General features: G+C 58.4%; 1 protein-coding gene across 1 annotated transcript in view; it reads right to left on the reverse strand.

The window, feature by feature from the left end:
• Positions 1 to 11,607: 11,607 nt before the first annotated feature.
• LOC104843038 (zinc finger protein 862) overlaps positions 11,608 to 18,836 on the reverse strand; it is a 33,400-nt gene continuing 26,171 nt past the window's right edge. Inside the window, exons 2-3 of the mRNA XM_010585728.1 lie at positions 14,843 to 15,348; positions 11,608 to 13,140 (exon numbers count right to left, since the gene is read on the reverse strand). Of these exons, the coding sequence (XP_010584030.1) occupies positions 11,608 to 13,140; positions 14,843 to 15,348 (2,039 nt within the window). The remainder of the gene's footprint in view (positions 13,141 to 14,842; positions 15,349 to 18,836) is intronic.

Below are 18,836 nucleotides of genomic sequence, written 5' to 3' on the forward strand. Positions count from 1 at the left end.
TCCCTGAAAAATCCAAACCTGCAGGGTCCAAACGCCTGCCGTGCTCTGGCAGAGGGGACGAAGCTGCTGCAGGGGCACAGACTGCGGACCCCGTCCTCCCCGTCCCTGACGTGCTCCCCTGTGCGTCCCCCCTGTTCCCTCTCCCCCCACCACAGACACCGGTGTCACGGGTAGCAAATTATCGGTTTCTGTTTGAGCTCCCAGCTGCTGCCCTCGACCTCCCGATGCCAGGGCAGCTTTCCGAGGGACTTAGCAGGAGCTGAAACCACCAAAACAGGGGACAGAGGCGATCAAAACGAGGAACCGGCCATTAATCCTCCACACGCTCTTCGTCAGGGAGCTGAAACATCCCTGTGCAAAGCCGAAGGCACGAGCAGAGCCACACGCGCCTGCTGCTTGCCCGTGGAACACTGCCCAGCCCACGCAGGGGCCAGGCCACAGCCATGGGCACAGCTCGCCCGAGGCACGGTGCCCACGCAAAGCCACTCCGAGCTGCCCCGCTCCCAGTCAGGTATGCACTTTGCCTGCTCTAATCGAATTACAAGGCTGACGACTTGCAAGCCCGCGCAGCCCCTGGTATCTCACCGGGCGTGCGTGCGGGGACAGAACAGCTCCGGTTTTCTCAAGGAGCTGTGTCTTTCCACGAGCCCATTCCTGGCAGGGCAGCGCGCAGGCAGGCAGATGCGTGCAGGCTGATGACAGCCCCTGGCGCTTCTGTCTGTCCCCAGAGCTCGGCGTCATTCCTCAGCCCAGGCAGCAAACTTGTTCGAAAAGCCATAATTGTTTTAAACAAAATGCATTTATTAAGGGGGGGAAAATAAGAATAACCTCTTTGTTTGAGCGTGGCTATAATCTATAATGCAAGTATTGTTCCCCTACCCTGTGGCATAGGAAGATTATCTTATCTGAGTGCTGCTGTCAGTAGAGCCTTGGGTTTTCAGGCGATCGTATTTCTCTGCAAAGCTATTTCGTTGCCGAGACAGGTGCATCAGTCTTCGAGGCACATGCCTGGACAACAGAGCCATTATCAAGACCCCAAATTCCTTTCCAGGAGTGAGCAGAATGGTAAAAGCAGGTGATTAATGAAGTGCCTGTTTGCTATGAAATTTTACTCACTTATCTGGCATATAAATGAAGAGGCATTTGGGGTTCAGCGGAGACCTGGAGGAAGCTACAGATGGCGAAGATGCTGCTCCACCCCGGACAACAAACACTGCGACGTGCTACAGGCAGCATCCCCACGCTGCCAGTCCGCGGGCAGAAGCGGGGCCGGCACTTGTTTTCAAGAGAAACACCCACCTTTTCCACGCAAAGAAAAGGAAAACGGCTCTAACCTTCGCAGCAGCGTTGGGTGCCGGGGCCCGGCTGGCGGCTACCACCAAGCACTGTGGGCTCCCACGGGCTGATCCACCCCCCGAGCACCACGGCAGGAGCAGGGCAGGGGCGCGGAGGAGGATGCAGAGGAAAGGGAGACACCAGCACAAGGACACAAAAGCGGCCGGGGACCATCCCGGCGTGAACCCGAACCTGCCAGCGAAGCCAGCGGCACCGGGGCTGCGGTTGAGCCCCAACTCCAGGGCGGCGGCACCGAGCGGCCCCAGCAAAGGGCCCCCTCGTCCTCCCAGGGCACCAGGCGACGGCGCCAACCCGGGCCTTTACACCCCCCTGCGCTTTTGCCAAGCCCCCATTGCTCTGCCCCGCGGCATGGCGATGAGCTGTGTCCGTCGGAGTGCCCACGCTGCCTGCGACCGCCCCAGGCAGGTGCCGCGAGTTCCCCGGGGCCGGGCTGGCTGACGCACCCGAAACCTGGCTCCTCGCCCCAGTCCCGTGCATCCTGGCCAAGACCGGTGCGGCTGGTGCCCATCACTGCTCCCGCTATCCCAAAGCAAACGCAAGCACTGCATCCTGAAAAGCCTTCGGGCGCCCGGCCCCGTGGGAGCGCGCCCAGGGGCTGAGCGACCCTTGCCACGGCCGCTCTTTGCTCCGGCGAGCGCGCTTGGCGAGCGCGGCGTGCTGGCAGCGTGCAGGGCGCTTTGCTGGAAGCCCAGCCTGGCTCCATCCAGCGTGCAGCACTGAGCACATCTGAAGCTTGGATGCCACCTGAGAGCCCTTGCGCTTCTCTCCAAACAAAAATACAAACACACCGTCAGCTTCTCCCTAACATATGCACTCACTGCTGTTTCAGGTGTGAAAAAGAACCCCCGGCTCTCCCCTGGGGCCGGCGAGGGTCTGTGCCACGGCGGTACGTCCCGGCGCCCGCAGCCGGGTGGGTTGAGGCTCTTCCTGGGGGTTTCCAGCAGAACTGACCCGACAGCAGAGGTAGGTTTTGGGCACCGCACACTTGGAGAATAAAGATCTCAGCTTTATAGTCAATTCTTATTGACTCACATTACTTTATTTATCCCTGGATGTTCCTACCGATATAAATAGAGATCCCTGCGCTGAGCTCCCTGCCCGTCACCGAGGTCAGAAATGGGAATTCACAGGGACGCAGCATCAGTTTGGATTGCATCTCCTGCTGCGGTTTTGCAAGGCGCTGCTGGGTCCTGGGGATTTGCAACATCCCAAGAGCTGGGAAGGGCCTTTCGAGCATGAAACACACCTTTTGTGTTGCGTTAGGATTTTTTTTCCCTGTTGTTGCTTTAAGCGGCAGGAGAGCTCAGCTTGGAAAGGTTTCGCTTGCTCCAGAGTAAAACATCTGCTGGGTTCATGAGAGCCTTGTGACCTGCTCAAAGTGCAAAGTGTTCTGCTGAGCAGTTGCAAACAGCTCCTGCTCAGCAGGGCAAGGCCGAATCCTGCACAGCATCACCAGCAATGCTGGGTAAGCAAAGGCAAACCCTCGGGTTTCTTTTTATAGCAACTCAGAAAGGCAGCTGTCTCAAGAAGTAAAATACCCTGACTGATGCCCCCTCCCACCCACCCAAATTACCCCTGAGGCTCAGCTGCCCGGAGGAGTCTCTGACCTGGTATCACGGTTACTTGGGCAGAGAAAAGAGGAGCCGCCAGCCTGGCTCTGGGGTGCAGGGATGCTCGAGCCCTGTGTCCTGCGAGGACGGGGACTCTGCCCTGGCTCCCAGCAAAGCCGCCTGCCCGGTGCGACGCTGAGCCCTCACACCCCCAGCCTCAGCTGCTTCTCCAGCACAAACATCCTGAAGGGGCAGCTCCCACCCCCAGACGATCAGGCCTGGCTTCGCTCAGCTAACATCACATGCCGGACCCGGGTCTGAGGTCAGAACAATTAATTCAAGGTGCCCATGCAGCTGGGACAGCCTCCCCCAGCATCTCCATCCCCGTGTCCAACTCATCCTCTGGGGCAGAGGAGTCCCCACCAAACACAGAAGCAGCGTGACGGGGCTGTGCAGCTCCAGCAAGTGCCAGAGTTTCATTTTCCAAATTATTATTTTTTTTTTTTTAAAGGAACACAACTCTGGAGAACACGTGCCAAGGCAGGAGCACGCAGGAGCCAAGCAGAACAAACAACTGACTCCAGCGACTAAAAAAAGGAGCCCAGACAAAGAGCAGCAACCTTAATGGCATAAAAAAAATCCTCCTCTCCTGTGTTTCTGCTTGTTAGCACAGGGGAAAGACAGGCTAGAGCTGGGATTTCAAAAGAGCTTAAAGGAGTTAGATGTCTGAATCCCATTTAACAGCAACAGGAATCCTGTACTTAATTTCTACGGCCGTCTTTGAAGATCTCAGCGATAATTTGCACCTTCCGAGCACGTTTAATCTCAAAGCCACTTACAAAAGGCCGGCGAGCGAGCGGGGAGGGAGCTCAGGAAAGTCGCATTTCCAGGCTCATGAGGGATAACAACCAGGCATTTACAAAACTCTGAAATGTCTGCCCTGCCTCTGTGGGGGGAGAGCAGGGGGGCAGCCCCAGGTCCCGCTCACCACCACCACTGCCCCTCGGCAAGAGCAAAACCTGCTTCTCGGCGATGCCAGGAGCCAGGTCCCGGGGAATCCCAGACGGCTGAAACAGCAGGGCAGGGACCCAAAGCAAGGCAAGAGAGGGGCTCCTGGAGCGGACCCCCATCCCTCCCCGTCAGCAAGAGGCATGGGGCAATGCCCAGGTGGACGGAGACCCCAGCCAGGCTGAGATCAGCCCGGGGAGAGCGGCACGGAGCGGGGAAAAGGCCATTTCATGCCCGAGATCCTGTCATATGTCTTTGGCCGTATCCATGTCAATTTAGATGTATAACAGAACATTTCTAAAGAGACATATCCAGTTGCACAATCCAAGCAACACTTGGTCCAGTGGTTCAAGGTTGGGGACCCCGAGCCCAGCTGGGCAGTGGGAGAAGTCCCACAGCAACCAGGCTCACCCAACACCCGCAGCCATGCAGCACCAGCCATGTTCCTTCTATCTTTATACGCCTTCTCTCTCTTTCTTTCCTTTTCTTTATTTTTCAACTAATGAACTGCTCTCCAGAGCTACTTTATTACTATTGATTCCTGGAGCAAAATCCAATTGATCTTGGTTATAATGAACCATCTTTTTAATTTTGGTATATAAGGGTGATAGCTGGGCAGGAACCGCCTGAGCTAAGGGCAAAGCAGGCACATTGCACTAGCATCCAGCAGCCAAAGACCCCAGAAATTAAGCCAGAAATTACCTGGCGGGGTTCGAGAAGCAGTGCCGTGCAGAAGAGGGACTGCTGCAGGGGCGAAGGGGTCCAGCAGCTGATGCCCACCCACCCCCTGGGACTCACCGTGTTGAAGTTGGGGAAGAGGTTGAGCGGTGACGTCCCGTTGAGCCTGAAGGTCAGAAAGTGCTTGATGTCCAAGGGAGGATGAAGGGGACGGCCAGGGATAGGCAACGATGCTAAGAGGGGGCTGCTGTGTCCGGAGGGACCTGGGCAGGCAGAGGGGAAAGAGCAGCGTTAGCATTGGTGGCCCCTGCTCACAGTGGGGGGACACGGCACATGGGGCCATCTGCCACGGGCTCCGGACCCTCCTCAGCGAAAGGTCCCAGCCCAGGATGGCCCTGGGCACCCCTCTGCCTTTCGGGCTCAAAACCAGCATCCTGGTTCAAAGCCGAATGCAGCCGTCTTTGCGTCAGAGTGTTGACATGCACAGGAGTTTGCTCTGAACCCTCCAAAAGGCTTCAAAACTTCTCCCGGGGAAACAGCCCCTTCCCCGGGCTCTCCCATGGGAGCCCACGCAGTCCCAGGCTCTCCTACGCCAGCACCATGGGGGCTCCTCCTTACTGGGGCCGGTGCTTTTTTGGCTGCTGGCAGCAGCCGAAGGAGCACCCCGGCCCTGAGCACCCCTGCGAGCGCCAGGTGGGGGGCAGAGGGCTGAGCAGCCCCCGCCAGGACACCGACCCGGCTTTGCAAAGGTGTTAAATTTTGGGTGCCCCTGGGACCATCCAAGCCGCATGGGTGCCCCAGCTCTGCCCCTCCACAGGTATTTTGGGTGGAAACCCCCGGAGATGGGCTCCCCCCACCCCGACCCGCCGGCTCCTGCACTAGAGCTGCCTGCTCCCCATCGTCCCCCGCAAGCTAACCACGAGCTCCGCCGTGCGATTTAAAAATAGCCTGGAGTTATTAATAATTTTCTGTTTAAAAAGAAAACATCCCTGGGAAGAAGGGAAGGCCAGACAGAGGGGCTCTCTCTCCAGCCCGCTCCCCGTCCCAGCGCTTCGCCCCGCTCAGCAGCCCAAGGGCAGCGGTTTTCCACCCGGACTCATCCATCCCCCCCAGGAAAGCATCCTCTGACCCACGGAGGGCCCAGGCTGGGCTCCTGCACCTACGCACAGCTCTGAGAGCAAGGAGGGGGGAAAAGTTAAAATAAACAAATGAATAAAATACGATAAATAAGAAAAGGTTTCAAACTGCTGTGAGTCCGAGAAGCCCATTCGCATCTCGCCCGGCTTCACACCTTCTCCCTCCTCCAGCCCACCTCAGCAGCCCTGTCCCTCTGCCTGGAACAAGGACAAGGACAATGTTCCTTTTTGGGGGGGGATTTCTGGGCTTTTTTTCACCTCGAAGGCTGTCGTGGAGCCAGGCTGCCCCAGTGCAACACCCAGCCCCCTGCCCGCCCCAGTGCCGAGAAGAGCAGCAGTCCCTCGTGGGAGGATGAAAGCAGCCAGTGCCCAAGGGGTCGGGTCCTCCCGCAGCAGAAACACTGACCGGGAGCCGTATTCACCGGTGCCACTTTGCGACAGTGCCGAGGCACTTGCCCTCCTCCAGCCCCCCCCACACCCCGACACCGGCTGTGCAGGATGAGGACCCCAGTCCGGCAGCGGGTCAGTGCTGCTCTCCTGCTTTTTGCTCCACACCCGACCCTCCGCTGGCAGAAACCAGGCTGGTGCAGGAGCCGAGATACAAATCTGAAATTCAAAGTTTGAAAGATTTTCTGGATTTGAGCAGCGAGCGCTCGCTGCGTGGGCCCTGCGGGCAACGACGACCTCTTTCTGGGAGAGCGCACGCGGGCGGCTCTTCAGTGGCACTGGAGCCGTCCCTGAGTCAGGCCTGACTCCGGGGAAAAATTACATTTTGCTTCATCAGGCGTGCATTGATCGAGTTAATTCCAGAGTCGCCCAGAAGGGAAATCTGTGAAACTGTTTAAAAATAAATAAATAAAATTATAGCAACAGCGATGAGGGAGGGAGCAAAAGCAAGCAGAAATGGGTGAACGATGCATAATTAACCTTCTGAGGCATGAAACAGTATTTCTGCATCAAATCATCTCAGACGGCAGGGCCGGCACCCGGGGAGCCAGCCCCTGGGGACCCCCCCCAGCCCACACACGCAGCCGTGACCCTGCGGAGAGCAGCAGTTACAACAAAGGCATTTGGGGCTGGATTGTGAGACTTTCTGCTTGCCTTTGTCAGTACACTTTGCACTGACTGAACTGGCCTTAAGAAAAAATATATATTACACTTACCACTGGGAGGAACAAGAGGGCAGGCGAACGCCTCTGCCCCCATCATCACTAACTGAATAAAGGGAGTTTGCAGCTCAGCACACACCACCACGCTGGCAAAACCCGACTCCTGCTGCCTGGCTCTGCAGCTGAGGGGTTTGCTCCCCAGGGAGAAGCTCCTGTGCCGGACGGGCACATGGCCTGGGGGCACTGGGGGGGGGGACATGGGCTCCCAGGGATGGCCACCTCCTGTGGCAGCTGCTGCCACCGACACAGTAAGGATGCAATACACCAAGCCACTTTGGCATGTCCCTGAGCCCAAATTTGTGGATTAAACATGTTTCTGAGCTGGGTCTGCAGTCCGGGGGTAAAAGAGGCTGTAAGGAGGGAGCCCAGAAACCCCAGCCGAGACGGGACCCTGCGGATGGGGCAGGACCTTTCCCTCCTGGTTCTGCCACTGAAGTAGACAAGACCCCCACGAGCAGGAAAAGGGCTGAAAGCCTCAAACAGCATCATCGTCGGTCAGGCACCCTGCGAGGAGCGGCCACACACCTGCAGCCAGCAAAAGGAGGAAAGGCAGCGCTCTCCGCAGAAGGGACGAGCTGCAGCCGGTGTGGCTCTCCATCCCCTGGCTACAGAGGGCAAACAGGACAGCAGCCACGCGGCACAGGGACGAAGTCACCATCAGCTTTGGTTTGCCTGAACCTCAGATGATCACCAAAGCATAAGCACCACGTGCAGTGAGAGGGCAGACGAGGGGCACAGCCACAGTCCTGGCACCGGCGGAGCTCCCCGGCGAGGAGTGAGCCCCCCCGGCATGCCGCAGCACCCCGCCGGGGCACAGGGCACCCGCACGATGCTCTTGGGACACCTTCCCAAGGTTACGGGGCTGCGCCACTGCGGCTCCTGCCTTACCTTTGCTGCAGGGCAGATTCCGGCAGCAGCTGCAGGCTGTATTTTTAGGTATTAATTAGACACTCAATTAAGGGGATTTGCTTTGGGGAGAGTGGCAGGGCCCCCAGGTCTGTATAGAATGACACGACCTTACCCGAGGTGACGGGCACGGTCACCAGCAGGGTGGGCTTTGCTGGTGAATGGCATCCCCAGATGCTCCGTCTGCAGCTCTGGAGCAGGACCATCCCCTGCCACAGCGCTGCCTTTGTCTCTCCCCCCGTTTTGGCAGAGGAGCCCCTACCTCTGCAGCAAACACGGCTGCTCTGGCACCACGGCGTCAGCCCCGCGGGTCCTGCCGGGATGGGACGTGCCCGGGGCTCCGCGGAGCATTTTGAAGGGCTGGTGCAAGGAGGGCAGTGCAGGAGCCCCGTGCTCCTGGCACAAGTACCAAGGGCACCGCAGGCGCTGCCCCATGCCCCAGCCGGGCTCTCAGCACGTCACCCAGCTGAAACCGCAGGGGTGGGTCGCTGTGCCCGTCCCTGCTGCGTGGGGCACCCTGCCTGCCAAGCTGCTGAATTAAATTTCTGAGCAATGGTCAGGTCTGAGCTGCTGCAGCCTGGGGGGGTCCCTTCACCCCCCCCAGCTCCACAGGGAGGGTGCACAGCCGTTCTTAACTGAGCATCCAGGCCCAACTGAAAGATGCCAAACCACACGGCATCACTGCTGCGGTGCTGCACATCCTCTGCCTGGGGCTCAGCCTGGAACCATCGGCTCAGCTGCTTCCCAGCGCCTTGAAGCTCTGCCCAGCTTCTGTCGCGCAGGCACGCAACTCTTGGAGGGGTTGCTCGGAATTTAAAGACAAGTTTCAGTCCTCCATTTAACCGAGCCCACCCAGGACCTTGCCCGGCTGCCATCCCCAGCTGGTCCCCACCACCTCTTTGTGCTGCGCACAGCAACTACACCACATGTCTGCAGTGGGTTTTCTCCCAGGTCCCCTGCAAGACAGATCAGAGCAACTGCTGTGCTCTAACGCTACATATGTGTGAACCTCCAAGAAACACCTTTGAAAGCGGCAGGGACAATGCTGTGGGTTTTCATACTGACACGAGAATCTGCCAAGGACCCATCTCTGCAGACATCGGCTGCCTCGCGAGAGCATCTGGCGCAGTCTGCACAGGACAGATGGAGACAGGAGCTGTTTATTCACACAGAAGCAGACTGGCTCCCTCCTGTTCGGTAGGTGTTCTTAGCAAATTTTGGTGGTGTCTCAAATTCCTTACCCAGGGCTTTAAAGCTTTTGTCTCTGGCCAAGCATCGGCTGAATTCACTCCAGCTATTTCCAGGAGACTCTCAGGGAAACACGTGTGTGCTCCCCGACGCCAAAGGCTGCTGGCAGGAGAAGAGCAGCAACACCCGGTCACAACACTGGACCATGACTGCAGCACCGGAGCAGCCCCAGCACCACCCAGGGTCTGGACCAGTAAGGAATGATTGCACCACATTGGACTCCCAGAGCAACCAGACCCAGCAAACCCGACCCAGACTGCAGTGCAGCAGATCTGTTGGCCCTGGAGACAGTGATGCTGCAGCTGCCCTGGCACGCTGGGTTTGCTCCAGGCCCCAGCAGTCCCCGCAGCAGGACCAGCCTTGGCCGAGCGCAGCCCCTCCATCCCACCCAGCTCCAGTGGAGCCTGATGGAAAGAAAGGGCCAAGGCCCCCCCTGCCCCATGGCTGCAGAGCTGCTCTGTGCATCAGGCTCTGGCGCTGACATCGGTTCCCAGCCTCCCTCGGAACATGAGGACAGCGCACGTTGTGAGCGCTGCCCTGCTAAATCCTCCTATTTCCAGCTTTCGACAGCCACAGCTGCCTCCTCTACACGCACCGTTTGGACAGAAAGCAGCCCGCAGCAAAACCCAGCTTGCAGGACAAGGGCACGCCGAGAACCACAAACCTCAACCGGGGGATGCTTGTGAGCGAGCAGCCTTCACCCAAATACTCTTGCCATCAAACCAGCATCTCCACCTTACAGATCAGCCAGAAGGACACAGACTCTGGGCCATCGGCAGTCACCTGCCACCAGCCCCAAGGACAGAAATCCTGGTTTCCCTGCCTCCACTGCAGGCACAGGGCACAGCACGCCCGCGGGAGACCACGAGACACCGCCGGGCACCCCCAAACACCCTGTCTGCACATCCAACACGGGGGTCTGGGGGCATGGTACCCGTTGGGTTGGGCAGACAGTGAACCATCCCTCGGAGCAATGGCGGGACCCCAGCGGGGCAGGCAGCCGTGCTGGCCGAGTACTGCTCCCAGGGCTGTACGACCCCTCCAGCCATCCAGGCTGCTCTCCAGAGCTGGAGGGGCTCCACGAGCCAGGGCTGGGGCAGAGGAAGGTCCTTCTGCCAGGGGCAGCGGCTGCTTGCTCCAGAAGAGGGGGAGCAATGAGCCCAAGCCCCCACCTCCAGCCCTTCCATGTTGCTGCAGCACAAGTCCCAGCTGGAGGCAACCGCACGGGACCAACGGGGACCGTCAGCATTATGGACATCGGGGTCAAATCCTGCCAGACACGGACCCTGCATCTGCGGGACGGAGTCAACTTACCCAAGGAAGGAGCGGAGCTGAATCCCGCGGGAGGACCCAGCACTCACTATTAAACCGACGTGATGCTTCAGGCTGCTGCGTTGGCTTACTTGCGGATTAAAATCAGTCAGAAGGGTCTTCTCACCCACCCCAACAGAACTGAAGAAAACATCCCTCCAAGTTAAAACCAGAGAAGCCCCATAACACCCAGACATGCCACGCACCACCACTGCCCCGCTCGGCCACCGTGCTCACACACCCAGACCCCGGCGGCAGAGGAGCCCAAGCCCCGTCCCGCCGTGGCTCCCGACGGCTTCGCTTGCTTTGGGGTAAAGGGAATGTTTAAAAGGAAAAACACAAGCCAAACGACTCAGGTCTGTCCCAAAAGGAGGTGTTAAAAGACTCTTTCTTTGGTTGCAGAGAGCTCAGAGTGCAAAGGGAACGTAGGTATGTGATGCCATTTTGAAAAGACCAGGAATTCGCTATTTATTATTTTTTGGACCCCTGCTTATAATTTATTCTGTCATTGCAAAAAAAGTCCTTTTAGATATCTTTGTATTTTAAACACTAGGAAAATTAGGAAAATTAAGATAGACCTTTTTTATATATATATATTTATATATATATTTTTATATATATACACATACACATATATACACAATGATGCATTTAGAAGTTACTATTTCCTCGGTGATTACAATATCATTCTCTAAATCTCTTGCTCTTGAAATGATCAGGACTTGATGCCACTGCTAAAAAAATTTTGTGCTGTGCGCAAGGAATACCAACAAGACACCGCCAGGCATTTTAGGGTTTGCCACGGAGCTAGAAAGATGCACTGCCTTTTCTGCATTCATTCTTGAGGCTCCAAAACAACAAAAATCAGATATTTTTTGCAGAGTACTAAGTAAAAGCTGCTGCGTATCATTGTGCAAAGGCAATGTGACATTTGAGCTCAAGAGAAGATTTGCCTTCATCTCCCTAAAACAAAATAACAACAAACCCTTGAAAAAAACCTCTGCGCAATTTGGATTTCAGGTGGCCCCAATTCAGATGGATGAGGGAGGGGTGGTCATGCAACCAGCATGGCTTTGTGAAGGATCCCATCTCCTCTTCCCAGCACAGAGCAGGTCACCATCCACTGGCAGCTGCCCGGCCCCAGCCGTGACCAGCGATGGGGAAAGGTGGCATCAAGCCGGCGCTCAGGGCTGGCCGCAGGACCTGGCTCCCTGCCCGCAGGGCTCTGCCTTTGCCGGCTGCCGCTCACTTCACCTGCGCCACAATGAAGCCGGACTCCCTCATGCTCTCGTAGTGCTCGATGGCCAACGCAAAGTCAAACTCGTTGATGGCCGGCCCATCGATGGCGATCTTCATGAGGTCGGAGAGCCCCTCGTCCTTCGTGCAGCGCAACCGGCCGCGCTTCAGCAGCTCCCGGCCCCGGCTGATCTTCTCGGCAAGGACCGAGCCCAGTGGCAAGGCCAGGGCGATGGCTGCAAGGATGGCGAAGTCCGGGAAGAGCTCGTGCATCTCAGAGTTGCTGTAGACCAGCTTGACGCAGAGGTCCTTGAAGGAGAGCTGGCTGAGGCTGAAGACGATCCGCTTGAAGAGGGGGAAATCGCTCAGGGCCCTCTCGCTCACCACCACCCGGGAGTAAGCCTGCAGGAGGAAATTCAGCTCGCTGACCCCATAGCTGCCAATGTCCTCCAAAGACTGGGGGTAGCACTTGGGGTTGAAGATGGCCGAGAAGGAGCTGATGGCCTCCAGGACTCTGCTGGGGAACCTGTCCAGCAGGTTGCCCCGCACGCTCTCCAGGTAGCTCTCCTTCAGGCGCTCAAAGTGCTTCAGGTGGACCTTGGAGCAGTTGGCCAGCTCAACACCCTTGTAGTAGAGGCGGCTCTCGCCCTCCCGGTCATCCCGCGGGTGCTCGTTCATCTCGTTGAGGAACTCCTGGAGGTTCTGGCCACTGGCGCTCTTCTGGGCCTGCAGGGTGGTGGCTGTGGCAGAGACAATGGGCTTCAGGATGGAGAGGTCGAAGTCCTCGATCTGGAAGAAGCGGCTGAGTTTCTGGAAGACGGGGAGGACGTCCAGGAGGATCTTGGTGAAGGCCACAAACTGGAACTTCTTGAGTTCTTCGCAGAGGCCATGGGCCACGGGCGACCGCTCCGCCTCGCTCTCCAGCAGCAGCACCAGCGTGGGCCACGAGGAATCGATGGCTTTCACGGCTGGGAAAATAGAAGTCCAGTGGACGGCTTTGGGGCTCCCGAGGTCTATCTCGCAGAGGTCCAGGACGCTCCGCAGCTCCTGCAGGCCGTTGCTTTCCCCCCTGAAGCTGGAGTAGAGCCTGTACACGGCATCCACGGTGGTCTCGTATTTCTGGAGGTATTCGATGCTGACGATGCTCTCGGCCGGCAGCAGGGAGCTCCCGTGGGACAGGCAGTGCATCTCCGTGAGGAGCGGGCAGAGGGAGGTCAGCGCGGTCCCCACCCCGCTCAGCCGCTCGGCCACCAGCGAGGCGCTGTCGGCGCTGAGCCAGGTGATCTTCATGGTGGGGATGCCGAAGGAGCGCATCACCTCGCCCACCTTGCCCGCCACCGTGGAGGCCTCCCCAGCGGGCAGCTCGAAGCTCCCCAGGAAGGTGGCGGAGGTCTGCCCGTTGCAGGGGGAGACGGTGGTGGTGAACATGGCGAGGCTGCGGTGCTCCAGGACGTCCACCGTCTCGTCCACCACCAGCCCAACAAACGGCGAAGCTTTTATCCTGTGCCTGTCCTCGTTGTGCAGGACTTTGGCGATCGCTGCCTGAGCCAGTTAAAGGAGGTGCGCAGGGCAGGCGGGGAGGGAAAGAGAAACACAAATGAACTTCAAAAGCACGCGGGAGATGCACAGCACCCGGCGCAAAGCGAGCTGCAAGGCTCCCGCCCTCGGATCTCCCCAGAAGCGGCGCAAGGTCCCGAGTCGGAGAAAAGCCCTTAAGCAAGTTGTATATACAAGTACACATACAAGCTGGAAATCACTTTTTTTTTTTCCCTAATATACCGTCTCCTCCCGCTCCTGGCCTGCAGCCCAAGCACCGAGCAAAGCTGCAGAGAGCTCGGGGGTCCCTGCCCTGAGCCGGGGGTTGGAGCCTCACAGCTTCAGCAGGACCAAACACCGCCAGGGCAGCACCGAGCTGCCGCACCCCGCCGTCACCCGGGTTCCCGAGACTCTGCCTGTGCCGGGAGCGAGGCAAGACGCTGACAACCCACTGCCTTGGTTCAAACTTCAGCAATTACACTCGTGTTTTACAAGCCCAGCATGGGTAGGAGCAGCAGCAAAACTCTACAGCATCTTCTCCTTCTTTACTCAGTTTTCCACATTTCAGGCAAACACCCCGGTTTGAAAGGAAAACTTCCTCAGTGTGGGTGAATGCTGTAAGTAGCACTTCAGGCTGAGAAATCTAATTAGTGGATTTAGTCTATCTGCAGAAAAATAAGGCTCTTTAGAGATCTAAAAAGCCTGGCAAATGGCCAAGACTCACTAAAAATTTAATTTGATTTTAACAGGCATGAAGCATTTGTAAAATTAAGAAAATCCTTTCTAAACTCTCCGGCTACTTGATCTTTCTGATTGCTCAGTTTAGGGCAAAAGAGGAAAAACCCACAGTGCTCATGTGCTAATTGAACTCCTGAGCTTTTATCCTTCAAGCAGCCTGGCACGCTCAGACAGGAGAGGATGCTCCTGGTCTCCCTGCGTGTCTGGAAGCACACACGAGCCCGAGGCTCCTTCGAGGGAGCCCATCACCTTCTCCTGCTTTGTCAAATCAGGGAATGACACCAAGAAAGTGCCACGTTGATGTTCAATGTGGAGGACCTTCCAGTCTCCACTGAAGCTCCTGGAGAACAGGAGCATCGCCTGGCTCCACCGGCTCCCCCGTGGGACTAGAGCACGCCCCGGAGCAGCCTGGTTTTGTGGACGGGGCCGGTGGTCCCAAGCACATCGCGGATGTGCCCTGGTGCCACCGGGCGCGTTTACCTGTCCAAGGACGGGGACAGATGTCTGCCCATCAGCCAACGCTGACACAGAGCCTGTCAGTGCTCCTGAGCAGCCAACGGCCCCAGCCCCTGCTCTGCCTGGGACACCAGCTCCCTGCCCGGCCTCCTGCCTGCTCTGCCTGCCGCCACGGCACCCAGCTCCGGCTCTCCCGGGCTCACGCCGCCGGGAAGATCCAGCGATCCTCGCCGCAAAGACGACTCTGGCCCTGGCGAGGCAGCGCACACGCTTGCCCCCCACCACGTTTCACCGGGGCCCGTGGGATGGGAGCTCATGCTTAAGGCTCCTTGCTCGCACATGCGGCACCCGAAGAAAAGCCAAGCGGGCGCTGGCGACGCTCGACAGGGTGCTGGGAAGCCAACCCGCCCTGCTGAACGCGGCGGGCGTGGGCAGCTTCGCAGGCAGGCGGCACCACCCGGCCCCAAAGCAGCCGTCAAACACGGGTGCAGAGCCCCCAGCCCGACATACACACCTGCATCTCCCTGACGCTGCTGGGGTGGTAGTACTCGCTGTGCTCGGAGGCCAGCAGCGCCTGGCACAGGTTGAACTTCTGGAAGTCAAGCAGGGAGGAGCACTTCTCGTCTGGGATCTCCTCCTTCGCCATCCAGTAGACAGTGGTGAGGACGGCCACCTTCGCCGGGTTGACCTCCACCTTGATGACCGAGCGCAGCTCCGGGTGGCCATGGACACGGGTCTCGAAAGCCAGCTGCTCCCGGTTCACCGCCAGCGCCTGGCGGTGTGCGCCGGAGGTGACGTGCCGCAGCAGGGCATGGCGTTGGAAGTTGTCTGTGCCCACGGTAAAAGCATTCTCCGCTTTACCGTGCTTGTTCTTCACCAGCGCCTGCCGACACTCTATGCAAAACATGAGTTTCCTCTCATAGTCAAACTCCAGCCAGGTAAATTCTTCCTTCCAGTGCTCATTGAAATAGCGCTTACATTTTTTATTGGAATTGGAAGTTTCCCCAGCTGGCTTTTTCCCTGGAGGCACCATATTGCTGTGGCTGGGAAATCAAACACTACGGCTGAACTGAAATGTGCCTTGGAGGAGCAGCCTCTACATTTAATTTAGTAAGAAGGTCTATTACAACTCTCCTGGTCCGACTGGAGATGAAAGAGACACAAGGGAAAGGGATTAGGGCCCTGCAAACCTCAGCCTGTGCTCATCGTTTATTCTTGGCTGCTAATGAAGAGCTGCGGTGGCAGCACTCCGGGCAAGCAGGGCTGTGCGACAGCCCCAGCACCGCGCAGGGGGATCCCACCGAGCGCCTCATCGGTGTCACCGGCAGCTCTCGGTGTCAGCAGTGGGACTGGCACACACGCACAGTCCTCCTCGTGATCACACGGACACCGAAGCACGCTTCCCATCAGACCAGACCTCCATGCTGCGGCTGATGCTGGGAAGGTATGGCATGTTCAAAGCTGGCTTTGGACCAAACATCTAAAAACGAGTGTTCAGCCCCACGAGGAGCAGCACCCGCTGCTGACGGCGAGTGCCAGAGACCTGGAGCTGAACGAGGATGACTTGGAGACCAGCTCAGAAACAGGTGCTTGCGTGCACACGTGTGTGTTTTCATTCCTCCCTTGCTTGTCTCTATCCCGGGAAATTGCCAAAGCCACGCTGTGTCCCGTGGCAGCAGGGCTGTGCTCCGCACAGTCAGAACCCCAGCCCAGCATCCCTCCCAGGGGCGGCTGATGCACAGGACCCCTTCCAGCCAGGGCTCCCGAGCATCCACCGGAGCCTGAGTCTGCAAAGCACTTATGCACGTGTTTAAACCAGGTAGGTGAAAGTATTTAAGCATCTGCTCAACTCCGTCCCTATACTTAAGCCCCACTCAGTCCAATCCTTGCATTCCTCCATAAAAAGGATTGAAAAACCAAAATAAGCCTTGATAAAGGCAATGGGAGGAGGAACCCAGCACAGGGTGGGGAAAGGTGGGGAAATGAAACGCAGAGGGAAAAGGAAAGAAAATGGACATTCAGCAGCAGTGCAAGCCAGGGAATACTGTCAGTCAGTACGACTTGCTGAGCAACCCACGAGGAACTTGAGGTTTTCCTAAAGAACAAAACCCCCAAGCACCAGAGCCATTACCACAGCGCTCAGGAAGAAGTGGGAAGCCTCATGATTTAGGCGTTAGAGCAATACCCCGACTCCCAGAGCTGCCAACACCCGTTCCCGTGGGGCAGGGGTTCCCCTCGGGCAGCCCTGGGCGATGCTGGCCGGCTGGCGGTGGAGCTGCCTGGCACCATGGCCAGGTAGCACCGCAGCCACAGGACTCCCTTCGCCCAGCCACGCTCCCCAGGACCAAGGAACGTCCTTTACTGACAGCGGGAGGGGAAAGGGTAACTGTGCTCAGCCCCTGTGCTTTCCCTGGGGTGCTCAGGAGCAGCTGCCCGTCCTCCCTCACCACCTTGCTGGTCCCCCCCAGGTCCAGCTCCAAGCAGTGAGTCTTCCCCCGGCTCTAAGAGTTTCTTCTGGCTGCACGCAGCTTTTTGGGGACCCTCTCCTTCTCCTTCCCATCAAACTCCTCCTGAAAGAGGGTGGATGTACCAAAGCCTCCTGCCACGCTGGACAGAAGCAGTGCTCCCGCTTTGCTCCTCCATCACAGAAAACAGAGTAACTTGGTAAAAAGGCGTCAGAGGCCAAGAAACCCTCTCTCCGTCCAGAGAGAAAACATGCCTGCCCCCAGACAGGAGCCGGCAGAGGAGCAGGCAGCACCAGCATCTCCAAGCCCGGCTGCAGCCTGCGTGCCAGCCAGGCACCAAGCACCTCACCCTGCAGAGGTGGGTGTTGAGGGGCCAGCATGGTGCGGACCCTCGGAGTCCGTATCTCCCATTGCTGCCGTCCAGGTGCATCATGGTCCCAGCTCCCTCAGCAGCCCTGTCCCAGTTCACTAGACACGTGTGCATCTTCAGAGCGTTACCCTTCTGCTTCCAGCCCTGGGAGCTCTCACCCTGTGCTCTTCCAGCAAACCGGGAGCTGCAAGCCAGCTCTGCAAGGGCAGGGGGAAAAGGACAGAAGGACCAGAGCAGCCAGCCCAGGTCAGAGTAGGACTTTGCTAGTCCAAAACTTGGCTCTGACCACAGTCAGCATCAAACGCTTCCAAGGAAGCAGAGAGAAACCCCAGGACACGGCCCTGCTAGGAGTTTCTTCCTGCCCGCAGGAAGCACAAAGCTTTCAAGGCTTGCAGTGGGTGTGTGGATTCCTTCTGCATCTTGCTCTTAGCCTGTTTAATGTGGTTTGGTTTGCTTCCCAGAGGCAGGTCTCCCGCCTGGTCCTAAACCTTGGCACGGTGCAGCTGGGAGCACCCAGGGAACAATTCCCACAGCCGGGGGGTCCTGACAAAGCTGCAGCCGCTTCCTCAGGCCGGTCCAAGAGCTGCACCACAGCCGCCAGGTGCCGGCCAGAGCAGCGTCTCCTCGGAAGCACGTTAATTAGGAAACTGTGACAGACTTGCCACGTGAGAGTCAAAGCCCAGACCTGTCTTGCTGAATGTTTTCCTCTGCAGTTGCCAGCACCCGTCAGACATTCCCCAGGGACGCAGGCTCTGCCAGGGTTGGGATTGCGCCGGTGCCCCTGCCGCACCCCAGTGAGGCTTGGGGCTTGCCCCCGAAATGGGAGGAGGTGCCCGCGCAGCAGGGACAGCTCTGCCGTCTTCGACAGCCTTGCTCACGGTTCACGGGCTCAGCCTGCCCCGGACCCATCGCCCCCATCCCCGTGCCGGGCAGGCGTCGAGCTTGTCGCGCCCTGGCTGCCGTCCCGGGGGGGCGGTTTCCGCCGTTCCCTCCCCATCACCGACTCTGTTCGCTCCCAAACTCATCCCCACCTACACAGAGCCCCCAGCGCTTGCTCCAGCAAAAACCGCTACCTTGGAAAGAAAGAAAAAGAGCAGCAATTAGTGTCTAGGGCGCACGGGACCGGGGAGAGCTCGGGATGGAGCAGAGTACTGCGGCACCACTTTCCGCAGCGCCTGCTCTGCACCGGCACCAGCTCCGGGCACCCTTCCCTGCCGCCGTGCGCGTCGCTCCCCGGCCGCTGCTGGCCACGGGGAAAAGCAGCGCTGCGTTTCCTCGGGGACTCGGCAGCACGTGCGGGGATGAAGCGGCTCGGGAGCGGGGGTGACACTACGGTACCCCCACCAGCCCGCTGCTCCCCGCAGCCGGGGCAGGAGCACGGCGGGCAGGGAAGTTTGGGCAGGATCGGGATTTACGCGCAGGAGGACGAGCCGCTGCGCTGACCCTCGCACCCCACCGGGCGCGTCACCCACGGCTGCCGGTCACCTCACGCCTGCCCGGGTGAGGGTGAGCAGAGCGGCACACGACCCCGGCACCCGCCCACCCACCCCCCCACCCTCCCCCTACATACGTACCATTGAAAGGCTGCCATAGGCTTTGGGATGAACTTCCCAGATTTTGGTTTTTAAAGAGGGGGACAAAAAAAAAAAATCTAATTAAAAAACCAAACCCAG

This window comes from Haliaeetus leucocephalus, unplaced genomic scaffold, assembly GCF_000737465.1.
Source record: "Haliaeetus leucocephalus isolate CR32 unplaced genomic scaffold, Haliaeetus_leucocephalus-4.0 Scaffold110, whole genome shotgun sequence".
NCBI lineage: Eukaryota > Metazoa > Chordata > Aves > Accipitriformes > Accipitridae > Haliaeetus > Haliaeetus leucocephalus.